The sequence below is a fragment of the Podarcis melisellensis genome (genome assembly GCF_964234715.1).
Source record: "Podarcis melisellensis genome assembly, chromosome: 1".
Lineage (NCBI taxonomy): Eukaryota > Metazoa > Chordata > Lepidosauria > Squamata > Lacertidae > Podarcis > Podarcis melisellensis.
The window spans coordinates 2,009,904-2,035,675 of NC_138528.1; the positions used below are offsets into that span (position 1 = coordinate 2,009,904).

The following is a 25,772-nucleotide window of genomic DNA, read 5'->3' on the forward strand; positions in this document are numbered from 1 at the left end:
GTTTTGAGACCACATTTCCCATCATCCCTGACCACTGGTCTTGTTAGCTAGGGATGATGGGAGCTGTAGTCCCAAAACATCTGGAGGGCCGAGTTTGTCTATGCCTGTATTAGTTGCTTACTTTTTTGCCCAGAAACTGAAAACGAAGTACAGAACAACTTGGGGAAGAAAACTACTGTATTTTTGCTCTATAAGACACACTTTCCCCCTCCTAAAATGTAAGGGGAAATGTGTGTGTGTTATGGAGCGAATGCAGGCTGCGCAGCTATCCCAGAAGCCAGAACAGCAAGAGGAATGGTTGCACAGCAAAAGCATCGATCCCTCTTGCTGTTCTGACTTTGCTTCGCTGGAGAGGCGCTGCGCAGAGAGGGAGAGAATATTTTTTTTCTTGTTCTCCTCCTCTAAAACTAGGTGCGTCTTATGGTCGGGTGTGTCTTATAGGCGAAAAATACGGTACATAAAACCAGGAAAAAGATATACTGTATGTTGAAACAGGCCACCCACTCTAAAAGACCACAGATAGTTAAAATCGAAAGGCCTGGTTTAAAAGAAAGGTTTTTGCACTTGAAAGATGGTGCCAGGCAAGCATCCCAGGGAAAGCCTCATTCCGCAAATGAGGAGCCAGCACTGAAAAGGCCCTGTTCTGATGTAGTCACCCTCCAGACCTCCCATGTCAAAGGGACTCAGGTGATAGTCCTAGGGTCTGGGTCAGTTCATATGGGGAATATCAGTGGGTCACAGCCATGGCAGGAGAATTAGGGAATCACATGCGGACCTTCATTCATTAGCTCAAATCTCAATTCCAATGGTGTTCCTTTGCTCTCGGCACCTGTTCCAAGACATGCTTGGAGTGGCGAAGGGTCATGGTCTGCATGTCTGCTCTGCATGCCAGTTGCCCCAGCCTCTGTCCCCTGGCATCTCCCGGCATGGCTGGGAAAGAAAGAAACCCGCTGCCTGAATTTCTGGAGAGCCACTGTCCACATCCACACCAAGCATTGAAAGCGCTACGATGCCTCATTTTAGCATATGTGGTGGGATTGTAAGTAATTAAATTTTTTTCGGAAATGATATACAACGAATTGAAGAAAATGTTCCATTTAACATTTGTTTAAAAAACCGAGGCATTTTTGTTGGGGATTCTAGGGAAAGACCTGCCAAAAAAGTTGAAAAACATCTTCATGTATGTGACAACGGCTGTGAGAGTTCTGGTAGCACAAGGATGGAAGACTGAAGAAACCACAGCTAAAAAATCATGGCAAGAAAAATTGATGGACTATGCAGAACGGGCAAAACTGACATATAAGCTACGGGACAAGGATAACTGTGAATTTAAGGATGAATGGGAACCCTTTACAAAGTAGCTGAAGACGCAACAAAGCGAACTGGACTCCTTGGCTGGCTTTGAATAAACATTCACAAACTTTTTATTGATAATAATCAGCTAAATAGTTTGAGGATCTATACAACTTTGTAACATGCAGAAAACAGCATTCTTAGATACACTGAAACAGAAGTCACCAGTTTCAGTGTATCTGAAACTGTGCATGCACACGAAAGCTCATACCAAGAACTAACTTAGTTGGTCTTTAAGGTGCTACTGGAAGGAATTTTTTTTGTTTGTTTTGACTATGGCAGACCAACACGGCTACCTATCTGTAACCAGCATTCTCAGAGAAATCAAAGACTGGTACTGAGGGAAGTTGGGGGGTGGGGTGGGGGTGGGGTTTGTGGGGGGGGAGGGAGGAAAAATGGGGGAAAAGCAAGGATGATATGTTTTTGGAGAATATGTCTTGTTATAATTGTGAATAATAATAATAATAAAAAGAAAGCACTACAATGCCACATTAAACAGTTGCATAAGCAGGGGGTTGGACTAGATTACACTTGTGGTCCCTTCCAGCTCTAAGTTTCTACGATTTCTATGTATGTAGAGAGAAAACCCTATTAATCAGTTCAGAACGAAGTCTGGCTGGTGGAGGCAATTGCCTTGTCTTCATAAACAGAGTCTTTTAACAAACCTTTGCCCAACCGCAGTGCGTAGGCTTGATTTCCTTTGACATCCTGCGCTAGCCTGGTTGATGGGAACAAACTGCTCAAGGTGCAAGGAAGCCAGAGCGGAGATGCCTCTTTAAACATCGCTTCTTTCCCTGGGAAATTGCATCGGGAGACGGTTCGCTTGCAGAGAGAGTTTCCATTTGACCCGAGAGGGAGACGGACGGGCCCCTCTCCATTATTCATTAGGATGTAAGTGAGCAAATTTGTTTGCTTGTTTTGAGATCTTACGGCCGATTTCCAAGGCCGTTCTCTCACAGAGCTGCTTCCAACATGTAAAACGGCAACAGAGCCCTGAAGAACGGATCAAAAAAGCAACAAAAGCCCACTCTCTGTTTTTTCCAGGAGTGATTGAAGCCAATTCCACCCCCCACAACAAGCTTTTCCAGCTAGATGAGAAGGTCTTTGCACCAGGAATTTATTTGTTTTGAATTGCCCTGTGATATTCGGGTGAAGTGCGGTATACACATTGAATAATACACAAACAAATCAATAAATTTGGGGTTTTCAGTTAGGTTTCTGCACCTCCCACCCATTGTTTTAAAAACAACTTTAGTTGCTTCATGATATGTCTGTAAAAAAAAAAGTATTGCGGCAAATATGCAAAGGACATTCCTAAATTAATCAGTTTAATCATAAAAAAATAAAACACGATTAAAAAGCTTGACAACAACGTCAGAGGAGCCCTCCTGGATCAGGCCAGTGGCCAGTCATGTCCAGCCTCCTGTTCTCATAGAGGCCAACCAAATAAAACTCGCAAGTACCGTATTTTTCGCTCCATAAGACGCACCTGACCATAAGACGCACCTAGTTTTTAGAGGAGGAAAGGGGGAAAGTCACAGTTTTGGAGGATCAGCTCACAGATTCTTCGTATCTGAAGAAGTGTGCATGCACACAAAAGCTCATACCAAGAACTAACTTAGTTGGTCTTTAAGGTGCTACTGGAAGGAATTTTTTTTGTTTCAGCTCACAGTTGTGCAGCTTCTTTTGCAAAGGGGAAAAGCCCCCTTTTCTGAGGATCAGCTAAAAGTTGTTGCGCTTACTTTGCAAAGGGGAAAAATCCTGTTTTTATAGGATTCAACTCACAGTTCTGCAGCTTCTTTAGGAAAGGAAAGGGAGCAGTTTCTACAGTTTCCAAACAGATAATCTAATCAGCCAGTCACATGTTGCTGGGGAAACATTCAGAACATTCAGCAATGGAGGCCTGAGCAAGGGGGCGGGGCCAGAAAGGGAGCCAGCGATCGACCACACTTCCACTCCATAAGATGCTCAGACATTTCTCCTTGATTTTTAGGAGGAAATAAGCGTGTCTTGCGGAGCGAAAAATACGGTGGATTTGAGAACAGCAGCAATTCTCCCTTCCTGCGGTTTCCAACTGCGGAGGCAGAACCAAGCCATACTGGCCAGCAGCCTTCAATAGCCCTCTCCTCCAAGTTTGTTGGAATCAAGAATCTTATGTGCCCTTGAGGACTAACACCTGTGCTATGGCATAATCTGTAGTCCACGAAAGGCAATGAGCATGTTAGTTTTTAAGATACCTCAAGACTCTTTGTTGTCTCCATTTCATTAAGTGTGTCAGCGGAATCAATAAGTTTGGCTCGGGATGGAGAATTAAAGATGTCGAACTCAGCCCCAGTTAAAATGGGAAGGAGAGCGACCTGGAACAAAAGGTGCCATGGCATTTAATGATTTGTGCATTGCTTAGCTGCAAAAGAGCAGAGTTGTGTCCTGACACATGTAACCGCAGACTGCCTGGGACAGGAGAATAACTGGGCTATTTGCAAGATGGATTTAAAGGGGAGACAGCAATTTCAGAACATGCTGAAAGTTTGCTTTGCACTTCCAGTTGCAGGTATTATTTAAATTTGTGGACAAGACCATTATATACAAATGAAATAGAAAAGAAAATAATAAAAATAAATGGGGGGGGGGGATAGCATAGCAAGCTAGCAAACAAACACCCTCTACAGTATGGTGAATAAATTGAAAGCGGGGGAAAAACCCATCATTTTTACATTGGAATTCCAGAAATGTGAAAACAGGGCCTACCTCTCCATTAATTTGTTTTCTTGATTGTGTTTCTCTCATAATTTTTTATCATTAAGGCAGTTTGCCAGATTTTTCTTAACCAATTAGACACGGTAGGGGGGAATCTTTATTTTTCCATTTCCCCGCGAGACACTGTTTTGCTGCTGTTAGCAGTGTGGTAATAAGCTGTAAATCAGTATTAATGGCTTCGTTTTATATTTTGAAGGGCAACCAAAATGATTGGGGGGGTGTTGGAGGCAATGATGGCGTCCGATGGCTACTGGCCAAGCTGTCTACGCCTGTGCCTCCCCTGGAGGAAGTTGCTGGAGGAGAAAGAGCTCTTGTGCTTGGATCCTGCTCCCCTGTTTCAACTGTTCAGCCCCTGTGAGAACAGCCAGCAGGTTCTTCTTCTGTTCTTAGTCCTTGTGCTTCGTGTGACAAACCACATATAAACATAGCTGTCAACTTACAGATTTGAAAATAAGGGACCAGCAGCCTCAAAAATAAGGGCTCAGCAGCCAAAATAAGGGATTTTCAGAACACAGGTATGTTCAACTTCTGAGCCCCTCCAAGCCAAAGGCAGAAAGCCCAGCCAGCAGCCAAACGAAGCCTCAAGCCTCAAGGAAAACCATCGTCACCTCTCCGCTGGGAAGCGCTGAGCAAAGGCGAGTCCCCAGGCAACGCAGCCAATTTGATCGGCACAAGGCATGCAAGCTCCACCCCCCAGTTGTTCTTAGACTCTTTATTGGGTGAGCAACGCAGCCAAACAACACAGTTGGAGCCTCCCTCCTCCCTGGCCGGCAGGGGGGGAGGGAGAGGAGCTGCTTCCTTTGAAACCCGGGAAATTTAAGGGACATCATCAATAAGGGACAGCAGCAGGACATGGCGCTGGGATAAGGGACTGTCCCGCCAAATAAGGGACGCTTGACAGCTATGCATATAAATATTCCTTACATTCTGCATGCAGCTCAGAGGACTTGACGCTCATCCAGGCTTGTGTGTTGAGCAAGCTGCTTTATGGAAGTGGGTTGTGGGTCGTGGGCAACTTATAACCATCAGGAGCGATGCCTCAACACCTTCCATGTGCATTGCATCAATAATAATAATAATAATAATAATAATTTATTTATATCCCACCCTTCCCAGTCAAAGCCGGGCTCAGAGCGGCTAACAACAGTAAAAATTGCACAATTTACATAAAACCACAGTCAATTAATTGAAATACATTCTCAAATCAGTTCAGAATCAAATTAATGGTAACCATTGGGCTAGAGTTCTGTGAGGATTACAGAAGGAGGGGGTCAGGCTGTGCCTTGGCCAAAGGCCTGGTGGAACAGCTCCATCTTGCAGGCCCTGCGGAAAGATGTCAAGTCCTGCAGGGCCCTGGTCTCTTGGGACAGAGCGTTCCACCAGATCGGGGCCATGGCCAAAAAAGCCCTGACTCTGGTCGAGGCCAGCCTAACCTCCCTGTGGCCCAGGATCTCCAAGATGTTTTTGTTTGAAGACCGTAAGGTCCTCCGTGGGACATACCAGGAGAGGCAGGCCCATAGGTACGAGGGTCCTAGGTCAGGCTGAACCTGATCCTGTACTCCACCAGGAGCCAGTGTTGGGCACCACGTAGCAGGAGAGAATCCCAAAGAAAGATGTGATCTCCCAAACCCACATTCCCGGCATGTTCACACTCTTGTCTCTGCAATGTCTACGCTGGTTTGGTCACGTCCACACAATGGAAGATGGCAAGACCCCCAAGGACACGCTCCATGTGGAATGAGCTTCAGGCACCAGGTCTGTTGGCAGAACAACTCTGTGCTACAAAGATGCTTATAAATGTGATATGAAGTCTGGCGACATCAACTGTGTGGGAATCCCTTGCAGACGACCGCAGTGCCAGCAAACAGCCAGCGGTGACCAGAGGAGGAATGACCGCTGGGAGGAGCGTGGAGAAGAAACGCCCTAGTGCATCTGCAGCAGCACAACTGGACGCCTTCCTCTGCCCTGCTGCAACAAAACATGTCTCTCCCTTATTGGTTTCTACAGCAGATGCTGTAACTCCTCAACAGTCTGACTTCACCCACAAAGATGCACTGATCCATTCAGGTCCGTCTTTAGCATATGTAGCGCCGGGGTGCAAAAAACTTCCCAGTGCCCCCATTTTTGGGGGGGGCAGGCCAAAGTTGTGTAGCTTTTTTGGGGGGTGCAACTCTCTCCCATGCCACTGTGAGAGGAGAGCAATCCCCACAGAGGGTGGGGGAAGGCCAGCTGCCTCAGCGCTCGCAGCAGGAAGAAAAAGACAGCAATCATCTCACCCCACAGTTCTCTCTTCTCCAGGCTAAACAACCACAACTTCCTAAACCAGGGAGTGGCACCATCACTGAGGTTTTGCAGTGTGCACATTTATGGATTTGCACTTGATGAATGAATGAACCAATTAACCAAATGAATGCAAATGAATGAAGATGGATGTTCTTTGCACCCCCTTCCTGGCCCCGTCACCATAACTTTAGGGGATGGTCCATAGATGATGATGAAGAAGAGGAGTTTGGATTTGATATCCCGCTTTATCACTACCCGAAGGAGTCTCAAAGCGGCTCACAACCTCCTTTCCCTTCCTCCCCCACAACAAACACTCTGTGGGGTGAGTGGGGCTGAGAGACTTCAAAGAAGTGTGACTGGCCCAAGGTCACCCAGCAGCTGCATGTGGAGGAGCGGGGAAGCGAACCCGGTTCCTCAGATTACAAGTCCACTGCTCTTAACCTCTACACCACACATGCCTGCTTCAACAGAAAGCCCTGGCCCTCTGGATGGAAAAAGGACACTCTTGCCATGGGGGAACCACAAGTGGAGGACATTGTCCTCATGGCTGAAACGTGGACAGCGACAACCAAAGTGGCACATTGCTTCGCAAAGGGATCAATACATCCTGTCTGTCGCTCTTAAGCACTACACCACACTGGCTTCTGCTCCGCTCAGCAGTGGCTTTCGGCTGGCCTGGCTTTCTTCGATCCCCGGACTCCAAATCTCAGCCCTGGACTCTCGGTGTGATGGCCTGGGAATCCGGTTCAGAGGCTGAACCGAAGGAATCCCAGCCTGCACAGGAGTCCCCGCCTCCAGGGCCGGCTGAACTGGGGCAGGGCGTTGATTCTGAAGCGCCTGCACCTGTGCCGGATCCTCAGGAGCAGGCACCAGGTGAATCCACTCTGGCTCCAGAGGTGCTTGAGGACTCAGTGTCTACAGGTGAGTCTCCCCCGGGGCCCAGTAACCCTTCAGCCTCTCCTGAACTGCAGAGGCTCAGGGCAGAGAGGCGAAGGGAACTGGTTTCTCCCAGGAGGAGTGCTCGCCTTAAGGCCAGGAGAGGCGGGTCTCCTGGGGGCCGGGACCGCCCCTGGCCTCAGAGAAGATAAAGGCCAGTCAGCCCGGTCCCAGGTTGCGGGAGCAATGTCGTTGTTGAGTACCTGTTCCTGCCCGGACCCAGACCTGTCCCTCCAGTGTTCCTGTCCCCGCCCGGCTTCCGGCTTCGGACCTCGCCCCGCTCCTTGTGAACTGTTTCCAGGCTAGTGACCCAGGACTGGACTTTGACTACGCCAACGGTAACCTTGCCCCCGGGACCAGCACAGTAGGTCTGATGCCCCTGAGAGCCCAGCGCCCGGGTGCCCCACACTCCTAGCGCCTATGGGTAAGGCGGCCCTGCTTCCACTGTCTCCTGAGACAGACAGGTGCCAAAGCAACATGCAGGTGTCTGAATAAAAAGAGAGCTTTATGGTGAATCTGTACATTGCTTGTCCTCAAACAGCATTGATTGAGGCCTTGTGCTGGCTGGTGATGGTCACCCATACATAAGAGAGAGAGAATGACAGGTCCTGTTCCCTTTTACTGGCTTCGTCTCCTCCTGCTGAGCTTGAGTGACAGCTCAATTTTTTCAGCTCCGAGGGATCTTGGTGATCGACACCGTTGCAGCCGGAGGGGTGGTGGGTGCGGGAGGGAGGACAGGTCGCTCCGGAAACTTAAAGGTTTTCAACTTTCACAAGATTGTTACCCGTCAAAACCCTCCTGACATGTGTTTAGCACTCGCTCTGACAGGGAACAGCGGCAGAATGACAAGAGGTGCTGTTTAAGGAATTCTGCCACAGAGCCGGGCGATTGATCTCCGGTGGAATCTGGGTCGTTTCTCACTCAGATCCAGACAGACTTTTGTCTCGCTGGGAAATAAAAATAATAATAATAAGCATCTGCATTCACGAGAGGGCAGGGATAGTTTGCCACTTCCAAGACTGCCTGAGCAGTGTCTGAGCACTGCAGCCCATCTCCCACACGGGTGGAGGCAACTCAGAGAAGTCTCTTTCGAAGTTGCCCCATGCAGTGAGACTTCATCGCTCCCGTCAGTTTACTCTCTTGCCATTTATTCCTTGTTATTCAACAAGAAGCCTTGGAAGAAGGATGAAGGGAAGAAAGGGAGGCAGGCGGGTGGTGAATCATCATCCATCTGCGCAGGGAAGGACTGTTCCTGCTCCATCTGGCAAGTGACTGACACCCTTATCTGCCCTTTCAGGATCCTGGAAGTTGCCGATATCGCCTCCTGTGTCCTCCCATCAATCAAGACGTGATTGACGTGGCTTTGAATAGGCTCCTCCGCTTGCCATTTCTGGAGTCTGCTCGGAACCACTTCCGAGAAGTCTGGTGAAAACAGGGGGGCAAAAGAGCATGGGTGCTGGATCAGGCCAGTGGGCCATCTACGGCTGCAACCATCAACACTTCTCAAGGGCATTGGCTGGAAACTACAAGACTCTTGTACTCACATCCCGCTTGCTGGCTCCTCCTCGGGGCATCTGGCTGTGAGAACAGGATGCGGGAGTGGATCGACCACTTGCATGATTCTGCAGGATATTTGTATGTCCTTAAGGTAGTCCAACATCCTGTTACCAAGATGCCCCATTGGGAATGATGATGATGGTGGTGGTGATGATGATAATAATAATAATAAATTTATTATTTACACCCCGCTCATCTGGCTGGGTTTCCCCAGCCACTCTGGGCGACTCTCAACAGAATATTTAAAACATCATAAAAGAGTTATATGCCGCCCCTATGACTGGGTTGCCCCAGCCGCTCTGGCCAGCTCCCAACAAAATAGCAAAAGATCAAACATCAAAAATTTCCCTAAACAGGGCTGCCTTCAGATGTCTTCTAAAAGTCAGATAGTTGTTTCTTTCCTTGATATCTGAAGGGTGGGTGTTCCACAGGGAGGTCGCCACCACCAAGAAGGCCCTCTGCCTGGTTCCCAGTAGCTTTGCTCCTCACAGTGAGGGAACTGCCAGAAGGCCCTCGGAGCTGGACCTCAGCGTCCGGGCAGAACGATGGGGGTGAAGACGCTCCTTCAGATATACTGGACCGAGGCCATTTAGGGCTTTAAAGGTCAGCACCAAAACTTTGCATTGGGCCCGGAAACGTACTGGGAGCCAATGTAGGTCTTTCAGGACCGGTGTTATCTGGTCTCGGCAGCCACTCCCAGTCACCAGGCTAGCTGCCGCATTCTGGATTAGTCCGAAGCCCATAAGCAGGACCTGAATGCATTTTGTCTCTCTGCTCTTACCATACATATTCTATGTTTTTCTGGGCTCAAGGGATCTGCACTGCAAATGTCATCCCTAGATTAAAGTGGGTTGGGCCGCTAGATGACCCTCTGGGTCTGTTTCTAACCTACAATTCTATGATTCCAGCACATGGAGAAATGAAGAGCTCAGGGTTTTTATTTTTGCTAAAGCACAGGCATAGAGGATATTTTGTTTTTGTTTAGTGAAAAGCTTCATTTAAGTTTTAAAAAACCCCACGTTGCTCTGCTCTAACAACACAAAACACCCCGAGCTCCTCAGAACTCCACGGGGCAGCCTTTTTGACAGCCTCACTTTGTAATGCCTATCGGAAAGCCTCTAAGGCCCAGACTGGCGTGGAGCTGCAAAGGCTTTTAAAATGTGGGAATGAAGAGCTTTGTTTAAGCACAGATTGAAACGGAGGGAGCACAGAGTGACTTGGAAAAAGATCAGAATTTTGTTTAGCCTGGAGAACAGAAGATTGAGAGGAGATAGGATTTGTTGTTGTTGAGTTGCTTAGTCGTGTCCGCCTCTTTGTGACCCCCTGGACCAGAGCACGCCAGACCCTCCTGTCTTCCACTGCCTCCCGCAGTTTGGTCAAATTCATGCTGGTAGCTTCGAGAACACCGTCTTACCATCTCGTCCTCTGTCGTCCCTTTCTCCTTGTGCCCTCCATCTTTCCCATGGAAGATTTCTTGTTTTCTCCTGCTCCAGATGTTAGGACCCAAACCAAAGAATTCAAATGACACAAAAGGAGGTTCCAACTCAACATTAGGAAGAACTTTCAGAGGGCAAGAGATGTTTGGTAGCTCAGTGCCCTCTCTTGGAAGGTAGAATCACAGAAGGCACTCCAAGAGTCAACCAGTCCAACCCCCTGTACTGCAGGTGGTGGGCTCTCCTTCGTTGGAGGTTATTAAGCAGAGGATGGATGGCCACCTCTCAAGGTTTCTTCAGTTGTGATTCCTGCATTAACAGCAACCACTTCCCAAAAGCCTGTCGGACCAAAAAGTCTATACCTGCTAGCAGAAGGACCGCAAGGAAGGAGCCAGTCTGACCTCTCTGGGGAGGGAGTTCCAAAGTTGCCTGGGAGAGGCCACCACCAAGAAGGCCCTGTCTTGTATCCCCATCAGGCATGACTGGGAGGGTGATGGCATCAAGAGAAGGGTCTCCCTGGAAGATCTCTGAGCCCGGGAAAGTTTGTATGAGGGAATGCGGTCTTTCAGATAGCTTGGACTTAAGTCATATTCAAGCCAGCATCTGACATCAGGAATCACAGGACAGAGAAGCCAGTAGGAGAACACTTCGGTCTCCCAGGACATTCAATACAGGACCTCAAAGCAGCTGTCTTATTACAAAAGAATTTCAGAAAAAGACTTGAAAGAGAAGTTGCTGAATTACAACTTATCACTAAACTCAAAGCTATGGAGAAACCTGGTCTTAACAGAGATATTGGATTCCTGTCTCGTTACATATGCTAATCATCTGCATACTATCCCTTGCTTTTTCCTGTAGGACTAATTGCAGTCGTTAACAGTCATCAACAGGTTGACCATACCCATTGAGTCAATCTCCCATCTCCTACTACCCTTCTGAGAAAAACCCCACCCCACCCCACCCTCCTCCTATATAGAAGGGTCTGGTGACTTCTGTTTCAGTGTATCTGAAGAAGTGTGCATGCACATGAAAGCTTATACCCAGAACAAACTTATTTGGTCTCTAAGGTGCTACCGGACATTTTTAATGTTTATATATATATTTCAAACCAGCAGTTTGAATTGTTCCAGTGGTGCTGCAGCAGCAATCTCCTTGATGTCAACAGGATAGCAGCATCCCCAAGCCCACCTGAGGGCTGCTGGGAAGTTTTCGGTGTGCAAGGTACTTCCACTTCTGCTCTCCAACAGAGGGGAAGCAAAAAGAACCCTTGTGTTGCAATAAGAGCCAATCACAGCAATACAAACACAACGCGTAGGCTAATAGTTAGTAGAGAATTTCTAATCAAATAATAATACCATTCAAATAATAGGAATAAGCCAATCAAAGTTCATATGTACAACATAACAGAGTGGTAGCAAAGACCAACAAGCCGTATGTTCAAAACAGATGTCTAAGGAGAGTCTCTCAATAGTCTTTCAAAAGTTTCAATGGAAGACGTCTCATAAGCCTCAAAAGGACAGTGTCTCCAGAATGATACTACTGTTTTGTAATAGTCTTCATCAACCAATATTTTTCAACAGAATATGTTAGTAAGATTCATGCTAAGGATCAGTGCTCACTAGATAGTCATCAGCAGCTACTACACTATCTAGTGAGCACTGATCCTTAGCATGAATCATTTGAAAGACTGCTTTGAACACACGGCTTGACATGAGTTCCTGTTGCTCGGTCCCTGCTCCTGCCCACCTAGCACTTCGAAAGCACGTCAAAGTGCAAGTAGATAAATAGGTACCGCTCTGGCAGGAAGAAAAACGGCGTTTCCGTGCGCTGCTCTGGTTCGCCAGAAGCGGCTTAGTCATGCTGGCCACATGACCCGGAAGCTGTACACTGGCTCCCTTGGCCAGTAAAGCGAGATGAGCTCGGCAACCCCAGAGTCGTCCGCGACTGGACCTAATGGTCAGGGGTCCCTTTACCTTTAACCCATTCTGATGCATCAGGTGCTAAGCCTAAGGGACATCACAATCTGCACAATCCCTTTTATGTCCTTGGGAGTTCTTCCAAAATCATTACCATGGAAGGTAATAATTTTAGTGTTGGCCACCCATAAACCTCTTGCAAACAAGATCCGAAGAGCTCTGTGGGTTTCTCTGCTTTAGAAGAGAGCTCTTCTCCCGGTTAACTTGGCTCTGGATGGCGTCTGGAATAAAACCCAAGTGTCAGATTGTGGATTAAGCACCCGCACTCCAACAGGGTGGTTAATTTAAGAAATCAAGGCAAGGCAATCTAAACCTCTCAGTTGGAGCACTCGACACCCGCTCTCCAAAATCAACTCTTTGCCAAAGATGGAAATGAGATGATGTTTTCTCCAACAAAAGTGTGTGGAAATTTTGACACAAAAAAAAGGTCTCAGCCATTTTTATTTTGCATAGGTTGAGAGCTCCTTTAGCACAGCAGCTGTGAGATGAAAAATCCTCCATTTATCGCTTTGTTTTTATTTTGTTTTTCAGAGAAACCCTCCTGAGGCAGCTCACAGCGATTTTAAAACTTAAAATGACAAAAAATGGTTGATACGCAATTAAAGATGATAGAAACCAGCCAGACAACAGGAACTCACTGCCAGCATGTATGACAAAATCAACCAAACAGCAAGCAAAACAAAAAAAGTTTTGGAGGACTGCTTAAAGGCAGCTACTGTTAAGGACATTCCACAGATGTGGAGCCAACACCAAGAAAACCCTGACTCTGGCAACTGCCAGTCGGAAGGTGGAGCGGAAAGGAAGTCTGATTTCAGGGGCTGAGCATGTTCCAGCATTGAAGGGGATTGGTCTAGATGAACCTCAGGGCCTCATCCAGCTCTACAGTTCTAGGATTCTAAAATTCTATATGGGTTCTTCAAGCAGTTCCTCAAATAGCTTGGTTCCAGTGTGACCTAAATTGACAGATTCCTCATCATTCCTCATCACGGCCTAGGACCCTCATACCTAGGGGACTGCCTCTCCCAATGGAGGACCTCAAGGTCTGTAAATAGCAACACCCTAGAGGTCCCTAAGGAAGTCAGATTAGCCTCAACCAGGGCCAGGGCCTTTTCAACACTGGCCCCGGCCTGGTGGAACGCTCTGTCTCATGAGACCAGGGCCCTGCAGGATCTGATTTCTTTCCACAGGGCCTGTAAGACAGAGTTGTTCTGCCTGGCCTTTGGTTTGGAATCAGTTTGATTCCCTCCCCCTCTTTCTTTTTTCTTTTTCCTTTCTCTTCCTGTGTTGAGGCTACATTTTAATATTTTAATGTTTCAATATTTTAATTGTTGCATTTTAATCTTGTTTTTAAGTTGTATTCATTCAACTTGTTTTTATTATTGCTCGTTAGCCACCCTGGCTGGGGAGGGTGGGGTATAAATAAAAAATTATTATTATTATTATTATTATTATTATTATTATTATTATTATTATTATTATTTTTAGCAGGGCTTAAACATCAGACAGAAAAGTGTAGTGGACACGTTGGAACTCCCTGCTTATTGATATCAGGGCGGCACTTCCACTATATTCTTCTCAGCACCTGCGGAAGCACATTCTTTTTTAGACCAGACTACCCAGATGTTTAGGAAGTTTGAGTTTTACTGAGTTTACTCTATTGTGGCTTTAACTGTGTGTATGTTTTAAATGATGGTTGTAATCGTTTTTGTCAGGGAACTGGCATCAGGGCTGGAGGGAGAGAGCGGGCTCCAGAGTGACTCCAGAGAGCGCCCCGGGATGGGGAGAGGCAGCCCATCTTCTGGGGAAGAGAATCAGCGTAGCACCAGTGGAGAAGGGGGGCAGATGGGGGAAGCGGCGAGGCGGTCCCATGACTCCTTGCCAGGGACCAACGGGGAGAGTAAGGGTCCTCCGCTGCCCACACACTCCTTGCGCAGAAGGCTTCCATGCAGGGAGAGTAGGAGGAGACTAGGCGTCAAAGAGCTTCTTTCCTGGAAGACGTTCAAGAAACGCCCACTGACGGATTCTGCCAGCGATTGAGGCAGCCACGGTTGAGTGGCTGTCTGGACAGAAAAGGTTCACTCAGGCAACTCAGCCAGGTGTGGCGCCGGTTTACGCACGAGCAACCCCTAGAACCATTACAGTTTTAGTGATAATTTGAATTTTTTTTTATAATCTTTGAGTTTTTTCCTACAATCAAGTGGATGGAAATGAATGGAAAATAAATGAATGAATGAATGGAATGGAAAATAAATAAAAACAAACCCTAGCCCACTCCATAAAGGCCAGAGTTGCCTAAATATATACAATTTGTCTGCCGTTGAAAGTCATCCAAATATTCCAGTCCCTGGATAGCTGGATAGCTCAGCTGGTCAGAGCCTGGTCCTGATAATGCCAAGGTTTGGCCACAGGGCTGGTTCCCCTCCCTGACTTTAGGACACTGCCATAGAAAAAATGAAAGTGGTGGACTTTTTTGACAGTGCGGAAAAGGTTTCCAAAAGACAGAAAATGGATTCATGGAATCGTAGAATTGTAGAGTTGGAAGGAACCCGGGGTCATCTAGTCCAACCCCCAGCAATGCAGGGATCTTAGGTAAAACATCCACGGTAGATGGTCATCTAATCTCTGTTGAACAGCTCTTCCTGTTAGAAAGTTCTTCCTGATCTTTAGTTAGAATCTCCTTTCCTGTCATTTGAATCCATCGGTTGGGGTCCTGCCTTCTGGAGCAGCAGAAAACAAGCTTGCTCCACCTTCCACCTCGTAGCCCTTCAGATATTGGAAGGTGGCCATCATCTCCACTGTCAGTCTTCTTCTCTTCTCCAGGCTAAACACACTGAACTCCCGCAGCCATTTCTCATCAGGCTTGGTTTCCAAATCCGTCACCTTCTTCGTCAACCTCCCCTGGACACTTTCAGCTCCAACCTCCATCCCTAACCAGCTTGTGTATGTCACAGCAGAAAACTGGATTTGCAAAAGCAGAGGGTAAGGAATTCACTTTTGAACAACAGAGGAGAAACAGAAATGGTGGAGGGTGTTCTGGGTACAGATCCAGTTGCAAGTTGGACCAAAGCTGGTATCTGAAAAGATCCACACAGCTGTGTAAAGGATGTGACTGTTAGAATTCCTGCTCCATGATTGCAGTCATGGGATTGTTGTCTATCACATGACAGTGTATGTTTTGACGCCACAGAGTGGGAAGTGACGGAGACAGGATGTTTGTGTTATTGTGTTCCATGAAGTGGGACTGTTGTCCTTTGCTCTTTTTCTCTTTGCTGTCTGATGCTAGAGAGAGAGAGGGAGCCATGTTGCAGTGCTCAGTGTGTGTTCATATGTAAATAAAGTAGATTAGCCAAAATGCTGAGTTGCTGAGGTCTCTTACACATGATGCGCAAACTCTGCAGATCCCTAAGTGTGCCGGTGTCGGTTGGCATCGGTCACTGTGATGTTTGGGCTGAAGAAAGCTTTTGAAGCTCCCGAACGATCGACCAGGAGGGAGAGAACATGCCAGTTGGGCATGTGTCTCTGCCAGGATCCTACTCAAGTGTAGGACGAGCTTCTGCCAGGATCCTACTCAAGTGTAGGACGAGCTCCTGACAGTGACTGTGCCTTTAAGCCACACAGAGATGCACACTCAACCACACAAGGATTTCACTAGGGATGAACTGATGTTCCCTGCTCTGCTTTCCAACAATGGAAACATGGCAGATGGTGAGCCACAATCCACGACAATGTGGATCCTCAACCTCCTTGGACAAATCTGGATAGCAAGAATTGTATAAGATTATTACCACACCTGAAATTGACAGCACAATCCTCACCACGCCTTCTCGGAAGGAATTCTCACGGCTTTCAGTGAGAACGTAAGCTTTCCTTTCTCTGCAATCCCAGGTAAAGATGAGTAAGACTGTAGCCCTAAGTATGTGGCACATAGCACAACTGCCTTTCCCACAGGCAAAAGGGGTCACAGGACCAGGGATGATTTTTTTAAGTGTTACGGTTGCAGATGAGGAAAGTCCCTTGAGCTGATTTTTCTTTTTTCTTTTTAACATGAGGGTGAGAATTTGATCTGCCTTCAAGCCACCCCAGGAAGACTGGTGTGCCTAAAGATCAAACTGTATTATTTAACACTCATTCCCACTCCTTATCAGGTTCCACAACTGAGTCAAAGAGGGATATTCACTTCTGCAAATGTGTTTGCATTGAGAGATTTCTTGAACGTTATCGCTGGGCAGACTAACTCTTAAGCAAATTCGCAGCAGGTGTTAACAGGGAAGAAGGCGTCTAATTATCACCCTGGCTCCAGGAGATATCACGGCATAATGAAGGAAGAGAGCGGAGTCTCTTTCTCTCTTCCTCAAACAAACACACACGTGAAAATCCCCATTTGCAGTTGAGTCACATAACACAGTCAAGAGCAGCTCCAAGCAAAGGCTCCATGATGGGCACTCCAGGACATTTAAAAGATTGCGGCTGTTTATTTGAAAGATGTCCTACTCACCCTTCACCATAAGGTTCGAAGGTGGGTGAGAACAACACACTTATAGAACTGTAGAGTTGGAAGGGATCCCCAAAGGTTCTCTAGTCCAACCCTCTGCAAGGCAGGAATCTCAACGAAAGCATCCATGGCAGGTGGGAAAGATGGAGGACACAATTAGAAGGAGACGACAGAGGACGAGATGGTGGGACAGCGTTCTCGAAGCTACCAACATGAGTTTGACCAAATTGTGGGAGGCAGTGGAAGACAGGAGTGCCTGGCATGCTCTGGTCCAGGGGGTCACGAAGAGTTGGACACGACTAAACGACTAAACAACAAGAAGTGTGAGCTGGCAGAACCGCCTCCAACTTGCTTCCCCTCTTGGCACAGCCCCACCTAGCAAGAAAGCAAATAGCGCGAGGCCCGATCAGAGCTGTTCCAGAAGTCTTTGAGCTTCCCTACCAAACGGCAATCAGCTCAGATCCCGTTGCTCTGCCTGAAACGTGCTCTTGCCGCGAGAGCCGAGGTGATCCAACTCCCCGTCGCAGACATGTCAGCCCTTTCAAAAGCTGCTTATCTCCACGAGTGCTCTTTGATAATGCCGTGCAAGCTTTGCCTGGGGGCCCTGCGTCTCGAGCAGCCGATCCAGGGAGCACCGAACACGTCCCGCCATCTTGCCTTTCTGAAGACAAACCCGCCTCGCAGGTGTCACTTGTGAGGACGTAAGGAATATCAAAGTGCTCATGTAACTCCTCAGATAAAGGAGGACGCAATTATTGTTCCAGACCAACGCTGGCAGGCAGATACAAAAGCATCATCTCATCCACAGGGAAAGTCAGGAACTAGTCAATGATGTCCAAAGAATTGGTCCTGGTTCTCTGCTCATTAGGACGCTGTCCTCGTCCGAGGCCAAAGGTTGCCCATAATCTTCTCATTTCGCCATTCGTTTATCCTGCAAAGTCTAGGTTGGCCTTTGCTGATCTCATGCCCTCCTGGTGTTTGAGACCAAGAACAATAAAAGTTGTGTAGCAGTGTAATGGACTCCCTTAGAAGGTGGGGGACTCTCCATCTCTGGAGGTTTTTAAGCAGCGGTTGGGGGGGCATCTGATATTATGATAGGAATTTTGAGGTCTTAGATATATGGTAATGTTCATAAGTGTACCAAACAAGCACGTACATAGATCAGCACAGGAAGCCCAACCTGGAACCATTTTGATTCCTAAACTGAGCAAATGTTTTCTCTACAAGGTCAAAATGGGAAACCTCCCCATTGTCTCTTTCCTCACATATCCTGTCTTAAGGGCACATTTAAGATATTAATAGGGTGTGAGCCTGTGACATGACCCAAGAACTAAGTATTTATCATTACAAAAGACTGGCCAGGCTACCCAGGATATCCAATCAAGTAACCTGCCAGACAGGAGATAAACAACAACAGGAGAAAAACAAAATTCATATTTCTGTTTTAGACCGCCTTTTCTGTGATGTAGGTGTGATGTATCTGAGGGGTGGTCTTAGCTTACACCCCTTCTGTGATGTATGTATGATGTTTCTGGGGGTGGTCTTGCTCTACAGGGTGGCAATTTCAAAAGTCTTTATAAGGCCTTGCGTGCCATTTTTCTCGGTTCCTCCTCTCTCCTGTATGGGGTAAGTGAGCACCCTGTTGCAACAGATCAACAAAGATCAGGCTTACTAGCTGCTTTGCTTCTCTGGTTGGCCTCTGTTATCTTCTCCTACCAATAGGGAACCTGTGTAAGGACTCTATATGGGTTCTTGGATACCCCCAAAAAGGGCATTTTTTGTTTACAACAACAGTGATACCTCAAAGACTGCCTCTCCCCATATAAACCGACCAGGACCCTACATTCATCATCTGAGACCCTTCTCAGTGATGGCTCCAACCTGGTGGAATGCTCTGTCCCATGAGACCAGGGCCCTGCAGGATTGAACTTCCTTCCGCAGGGCCTGTAAGACAGAGCTATTCTGCCTGGCTTTCAGTTCAAACTTAGCCTGATCTTTTATTCCCCTTCCTTCCTTCCTTCCCTCCCCTTCCCATTTTTATGAAGATTACCAGCTCTGGGATCCCACAGCTAATTCTCCCCTGGTCTCCTCGCTGGCCCAAATAGAACTAATTTAGCCAGCTAGTCCTGGTGATCATCTAATGTTTATTGGATGGATTTCCCTCCTTATGCATGTGCTATTCCATAGTGGGATTATAAATGTGCAACTCAACAGCTATCCTATGTCACACACCTGCGAGGGACCTCATGCAACCTTTGCCCGAGTGATGCGACGAGGAGGGAGGGATGCCAACTTTCGCCAAAGTGGGGTGATTAAATTCCTAAAGACCATTCAGCTTTCTACATCACTTTCAGATTATTTTTTAAAGTCCTCGTGAAAACGCATTAGCATTTTAGCACTGACTTCTCCTTCTACACAGTTTTGTTTCTGTGGTTTCCCCAAATCTACCCCTTTCTGAGAACAAGATTATCGCTAAAATGATGGATTTGGGTATGTTATTTTCACTGAAACGGATATTTGTATGGACCCTTTGCTCTAATAAATGTATGCACGGCGTTTGGTCAGAAAACTGCACCACAAGATTCAGGCACAACCAGGTCTCCATCTTTGTAGACAAAAGAGTTGCCTTTGAAATATATTGGGCTCCATAGACAGAGTTCTGTGCCCCTTCTGCCTTTCTCTCAACACCCTCAACAACCAGGGAAAAAAACACAACGTGAAGCTCATGCAGCAGATGTGATGACACTGCAGGTGTCCGTCTCTGCTGCAAAACATCTCTCCTTTTTTTTTGCTGAGATTCCTGCAGCCCTCCAGCCTCAACCGGGACCACGTCTTTCATCTTCCTGTTCAGCTCTGCTTCCCAGAGAGCTGCAAATTCATTTTACACATTGAAAACCCTCTTTTGTACATCGCACGTCCCCCGCCCCCCAAAAAAACTTCTAATTGACAGAGACAAAAAGCGAGTTGAAACAGGAGATGAGATTGGAGTTGGGGGAAGGGCACCTGGCCCTGCTTCGGAAGAAGCACCTGAGCCTCTCACCTGCCGGATGCCCAGGTGGTACGTGAGGATGCGGTCCACAGCGTCCGGGTTCATCTGAGTCCACTCGAGGCTGTAGGCGTAGACGCGGGCCCGATTCTGCCACAGCGGGTTGTAGGTGTCGTAGTAGAACTCTGGGGCATAGGCTTTGCCTGCAGGGAAGAGAGGAACGAGGGTCAGGCGAGAGGAGGCGATACCAAAGCAGCAAGAAAACAAACAGTGTGGGAGCATCATGTTTCTAGATCATGGGTAGGCCCAGGGGCTGGATCCAGCCCAATCGCCTTCTAAATCCGGCCAACGGACAGTCAGGGAATCAGTGTGTTTTTACATGAGTAGAATGTGTCCTTTTATTTAAAATGCATCTCTGGGTTATTTGTGGGGCACAGGAATTCGTCCATTTTTTTCTTCCAAAATATAGTCCGGTCCCCCACATGGTCTGAGAGACGGTGGACTGGTCCATGGCTGAAAAAGGTTGCTGACCCCTGTTCCAGATAATGGGTAGTCAAACTAAGGCCCAGGGTCCAGATCCGGCCCAATCGCCTTCTCAATCCGTCCCCCGGACAGTCCGGGAGTCAGCTTGTTTTCACATGAGTAGTATGTGTGCTTTTATTGAATATGCATCTCTGGGTTATTTGTGGGGCATAGGAATTCGTTCATTTCCCACCCCAAAAATAATATAGTCTGGCCCCCCACAATGTCTGAGGGACAGTGGACCGGCCCCCTGCTGAAAAAGTTTGCTGACCCCTCTCTAGATCATGCATCTTAAGCAATAGACTTTTATTTTTATTTTTATTATTTTATTATTTATTGAATTTATATATCGCCCTATACCCGGAGGTCTCAGGGTGGTTCACACAAAAAGATCACAGTATATAAAATAAAAGCAATAACCCAGTAATACCCATCCCCTCCCAAAGAACCACATTCTAAAAGGGTGTTGGATGTCAATCAAATCAACCAAAGGCCTGGTTTAAAAGGAACATTTTTGCCTGGCGCCTAAAGGTGTATAATGAAGGTGCCAGGTGAACCTCCCTGGGGAGAGCATTCCACAGACGGGGAGCCACTGCAGAGAAGGCCCTGTTCTCTTGTTGCCACCTTCCGCACAGCTTGAGGAGGAGGCACACGAAGGAGGGCCTCAGAAGATGATCTCGGGGTCTGGGTAGGTTCATATGGGAAGAGGTGGTCCTTGAGGGATTGCAGTCCTGAGCCAATTAAGGCTTTATAGGTCAAAACCAACGCTTTGAATCGGACCCAGAAACTAATCGGTAGCCAGTGCCATGAATTTTTCTAACAGATGAAGTTCAAACTATAAACATTCATAAATGAAATACACAGTAAAGCAATCCCATTAAACAACACACCACAGCAATTAAAAACAGGAGGCTCAGGTTGAACGATGGAAGGTGTGCTGGTGTAAACTAATAATAATAATAATAATAATAATAATAATAATAATAATAATATAATAATAATAATAATAATAATAATAATAATAATAATAATAATAATAATTTATTTATACCCTGACCATCTGGCTGAGTTTCCCCAGCCACTCTGGCTTCCAACTGAGTGTTAAAAACAATACAGAATTAAATATTAAAAGTTTCCCTAAACAGGGCTGCCTTCATATATCTTTTAAAGATAGGATAGCTGCTTAGTTCCTTCACATCTGAAGGGAGGGTGTTCCACAGGGCGGGTGCCACCACCGAGAAGGCCCTCTGCCTGGTTCCTTGTAACCTCACTTCTCGCAGGGAGGGAACTGCCAGAAGGCCCTCTGAACTGGACCTCAGTGTCTGGGCAGAATGATGGGGGTGGAGACGCTCCTCCAGGTATACAGGACTGAGGCCACTTAGGGCTTCACTTTGAATTCTGCTTGGAAACGTACCGGGAGCCAATGCAGATCTCTCAGGACCGGTGTTATGTGGTCTCGGCAGCCGCTCCCAGTCCGCCGTCTAGTTGCCGCATTCTGGATTAGTTGTAGTTTCTGGGTCACCTTCAAAGGTAGCCCCACATAGAGCGCATTGCGGTAGTGCATACCAGATGCATCTTCCAGAGCCGGAAGAATGCCAATATAGATGGGGACTCTTGCATTTCATTACGGAGTACATGCCACATTTTTTATTTATTTATTCGATTTTTATACTGCCCTTCATCCAAAGACCACAGGGCGAATCACAGCATAACAATGCAAAATAAGAACACAAAAGACATAATAAAGAAAGGCTGCATTTCAGGGGGCTGGACCAGATGACCCTCAGGGTCCCTTCCGACTCTACAATTCTGACTCTAAAATGGAGTGGGTTTTATTTGCTGATCTTAATGCTTGGTGCCCCAGCTCGCTCGTTTTCCTCTTCCCTCCCCATCCCTGTTTCCTTTTGTGCTGTGTCATTTTAGACGGAGGGCAAGGACCGTGTTGCATTCCTTGACACATAAGCTGCTCCAGGAGCCCTTCTGAGCAAAGCGAGGGATATAAGTGGCCTTTGAATTAATCAGTGAACAATAAACGTCTGAACGAGTCCTTTATACACGTTTGAGCAAAGAGCAACATGGCCCTGCATTGTGAAATGTATCAATATTAGTGGAGTGTAGGATATTTTCTCCCAAAGGAAATGGAATTCGTGGTCCCTTTTAGGTTGTGATCCCCGACAGAGCTGGCCTCTGCCTTGAAAGGAGATGCTCTGGGGCGGTTGTCAGCCCAGCCAGGAGAATTTCAGTTAAAATTCCTCTCGCAAAGCACCTTCCATCTCCACGGCATTTGTTATCGACTGCAAGCTTGGCGCTTCCTAAGAACAGGGGAGGAAAGCGCAGGATCTCTCGAGTTCAAAGAGCTTTCTCCTGCCCCGTGAGCAGGAGGATCAATACGGAACAGAAATTGCGGTGCTGAACTCAAAGCAATGCAAGTGTGTGTGTGTGTGTGGGAGGGAGGGAGGGAGGGAGGGAGGGAGAGAGAGAGAGCTGGAAATTGTGGACTTCCAATGAATTATTGCTGCAACAATTCTTCACATCAACTTCGTTGGACTGGTCATGTTCTATGGATGCCTGATGACCGTCTTCCAAAGCAACTACTCTATTCTGTTCTATTCTGTAGTATAAACACCAACAATTGGGAAACACTGGCCTGCGAGCGCTCCAGTTGGAGAACAGCCTTGACCAAAGGTGTCATGGGCTTTGAAGACACTCAAACTCAGGATGCAAGGGAGATTCCATCAACAGTGTCTCCAAAAAAATTTACACATCACTTGGGAAGACAGGCAAACTAATGCCAGTGTACTGGAAGAAGCAAAGATCACCAGTGTTGAAGCAATGATTCTTCAACATCAACTTTGTTGGACTGGTCATGTTGTGTGGATGCCTGATTATCATCTTCCAAAGCAACTACTCTATTCCGAACTTTAAAAATGGAAAGTGTAATGCTGGTGGTCAACAAAAGAGGTTTAAAGACTCTCAAGGCAAATCTAAAACAATGTAATATAAACACCGACAACTGGGAAACACTGGCCTGTGAACGCTCCAGTTGGAGAACAGCTTTGACCAAAGGTGTCCTGGGCTTTGAAGACACTCAAACTCAGGACGCAAGGGAGAAATGTGCTAAGAGGAAGGCACACTTGGCAAATCCAAGCGTCTCAACTGGCTTATTGAGACACAGTTCCCTGCTTGGTCCTGGAGGAAGAACTGTGAGGGGAGAGACTTCGTAAGGCAAGGCCTCCTTCCACCTGCCTTGCTCTCCCCTCCAGTCTCTGCTTCTCAATTTGCATTGTATTATTTTATGTCCTGTGGCTTGCCGTTGTTTTATTGATTACAGTTTCGAAATTATTTATTGTAACTGTTGAGTGGATTTCTGTTTAACTTTTATATGTTGATATTGCTATTTTATACTATTCTAATGATCGCTGAATGTTACTTTTCTGATGTAGGTTGCTTATTTTAAAGTTATGTTTTATTATCACATTTTTGTATTGCATTAGATTGTTATGAGATGTACATTTTTCTTTCTTCAGCTTGTAAGCCGCCTTGAGTATTGTAAGATAGAAAGATGGTACAGTGGTACCTCAGGTTACAGACGCTTCAGGTTACATACGCTTCAGGTTACAGTCTCTGCTAACTCAGAAATAGTGCTTCGGGTTAAGAACTTTGCTTCAGGATGAGAACAGAAATCATGCTCTGGCGGCGCAGCAGCAGTGGGAGGCCCCATTAGCTAAAGTTGTGCTTCAGGTTAAGAACAGTTTCAGGTTAAGAACGGACCTCTGGAAGGAATTAAGTACTTAACCCGAGGTACCATTGTATACAAATTAAAAATGATGATGAGGAGGACGCATGAAACGTAAGCCTCTTTGGGACGTGGGAAAGTGGGTTATAATGAGCCGGACCATTGGTCCATTATGCTCAGTATATCCTGCCCTGACTGGCAGCATCCCTCCAGGGGGTTGGGGCAGGGGATGCTCTCAGCCCTATGAGGAGATGCCGCCAGGACCTTCTGCAATCAAAGCCGATGTTCTGCCACGGAGCTATAGCCTTCCTGTGCAGACAGGGAATCCAGAAAGCCTAGCCACATCCCAAAGGCCTTAACGGATATGTTGTGTGTTCGTTTAGCGCTCTCTGCATTTTCCATAAATACACACACAGAGAGAGACAGGGAGACGCAGCGATTAGTCTGACAGGGTGCGGTGGAGGAAATGAACTGGGGAACGGAGCTCCGGCAGATGGCAGGGAAGCATTTCCTCTCCCCCGGAAAGATCAGGAGCATCAAGTCTCAAAGCCTCGTTCTCATAATTACCAATTTGGCAAAGAATTCGAGGCAGGGAAAGCAGACACAACTGTTTACACTTCCCTTTCTTAAATGGCTCAGGGAAGAAAGAGCATTTTTGCATTCATCCACATTCTCAGAGGAAGAGAACGCAGCATCATATCGTAGAACTCGGTGGTGGTAATTGGGGATGGTTTGTTTTCTAAACAACAACAAAGTTTGTAAAGAAAATAAAAAGGGCTGCAGAGTTGGGAGGGGTTCCCAAAGGTCAACTTGCCCCCCTCCCCCTGCAATGAAGCAATTGTTAAGCATAATTGTTTAATATTTACTGAAATGGGAATGCCAGTGGTGTGGGTGAAAGGGTTTAACTCTAAGGGACTCTGAGCATTAACTGAGTTGATAATTAATGATTGTTTTCTGCTAGCCAACGCGTGAGTGTTTAACCTTAGATCACATGAGAGGTATTGAATTGCAAATCCGCCATCCTGGAAAGGGGGTGGCTGGAGTCTTTGTTCTCAGACTCCATGGAAGAAAGGCAGCTCTCCAGGAAAACAGCCTCAGGCTAGAATGCAGATTGTGGGGAGAGACAGACCTCTGCTTCTAGGACTGTTGGAGTTAGTTCATTTGTTGTAAGATGCTGAATTTATGCCTCGGACTGGCATATGTCCTGTGGATGCATCATTTGATGTTTCTGTATCATTTTGAAGAAAGTTCTGCAAGTAAAGTTTTGAATAATACCTCATGGATCTGGAGAATGTTTCATTTCCAAAAAGAGTTTTTATGTATCCAGTCTCATCAAACTGCAGTAGGAATCACAGATGATCACAGTAGGAATCACAGATGTGGGGAAGACATTTTTGCTCAAGAATTTGCTCCTTTTGGGATCACCACTAAGAGCACAAGATCCCAAGAGGAGTGTGATGGATCAGACCAGAGCCCATCGAGTCCAATATCCTGTTCTCTATGTCAGAAACTCACATAGTTCTGAGAGCCAGTGTGGTGTAGTGGTTAAGAGCGGTAGACTCGTAATCTGGTGAACCGGGTTCGCGTCTCTGCTCCTCCACATGCAGCTGCTGGGTGACCTTGGGCCAGTCATACTTCTCTGAAGTTTCTCAGCATCACTCACCTCACAGAGTGTTTGTTGTGGGGGAGGAAGGGAAAGGAGAATGTGAGCCGCTTTGAGACTCCTTAAGGGGAGTGAAAG

General features: G+C 46.8%; 1 protein-coding gene across 2 annotated transcripts in view; it reads right to left on the minus strand.

The window, feature by feature from the left end:
• Window positions 1-25,772, minus strand: part of MDGA2 (MAM domain containing glycosylphosphatidylinositol anchor 2) — a 392,859-nt gene that overhangs the window by 29,546 nt on the left and 337,541 nt on the right. For both annotated transcript variants that reach the window (XM_081910051.1, XM_081910050.1), the window contains exon 10: window positions 19,828-19,976. In XM_081910051.1, the coding sequence (XP_081766177.1) occupies window positions 19,828-19,976 (149 nt within the window). The remainder of the gene's footprint in view (window positions 1-19,827; window positions 19,977-25,772) is intronic.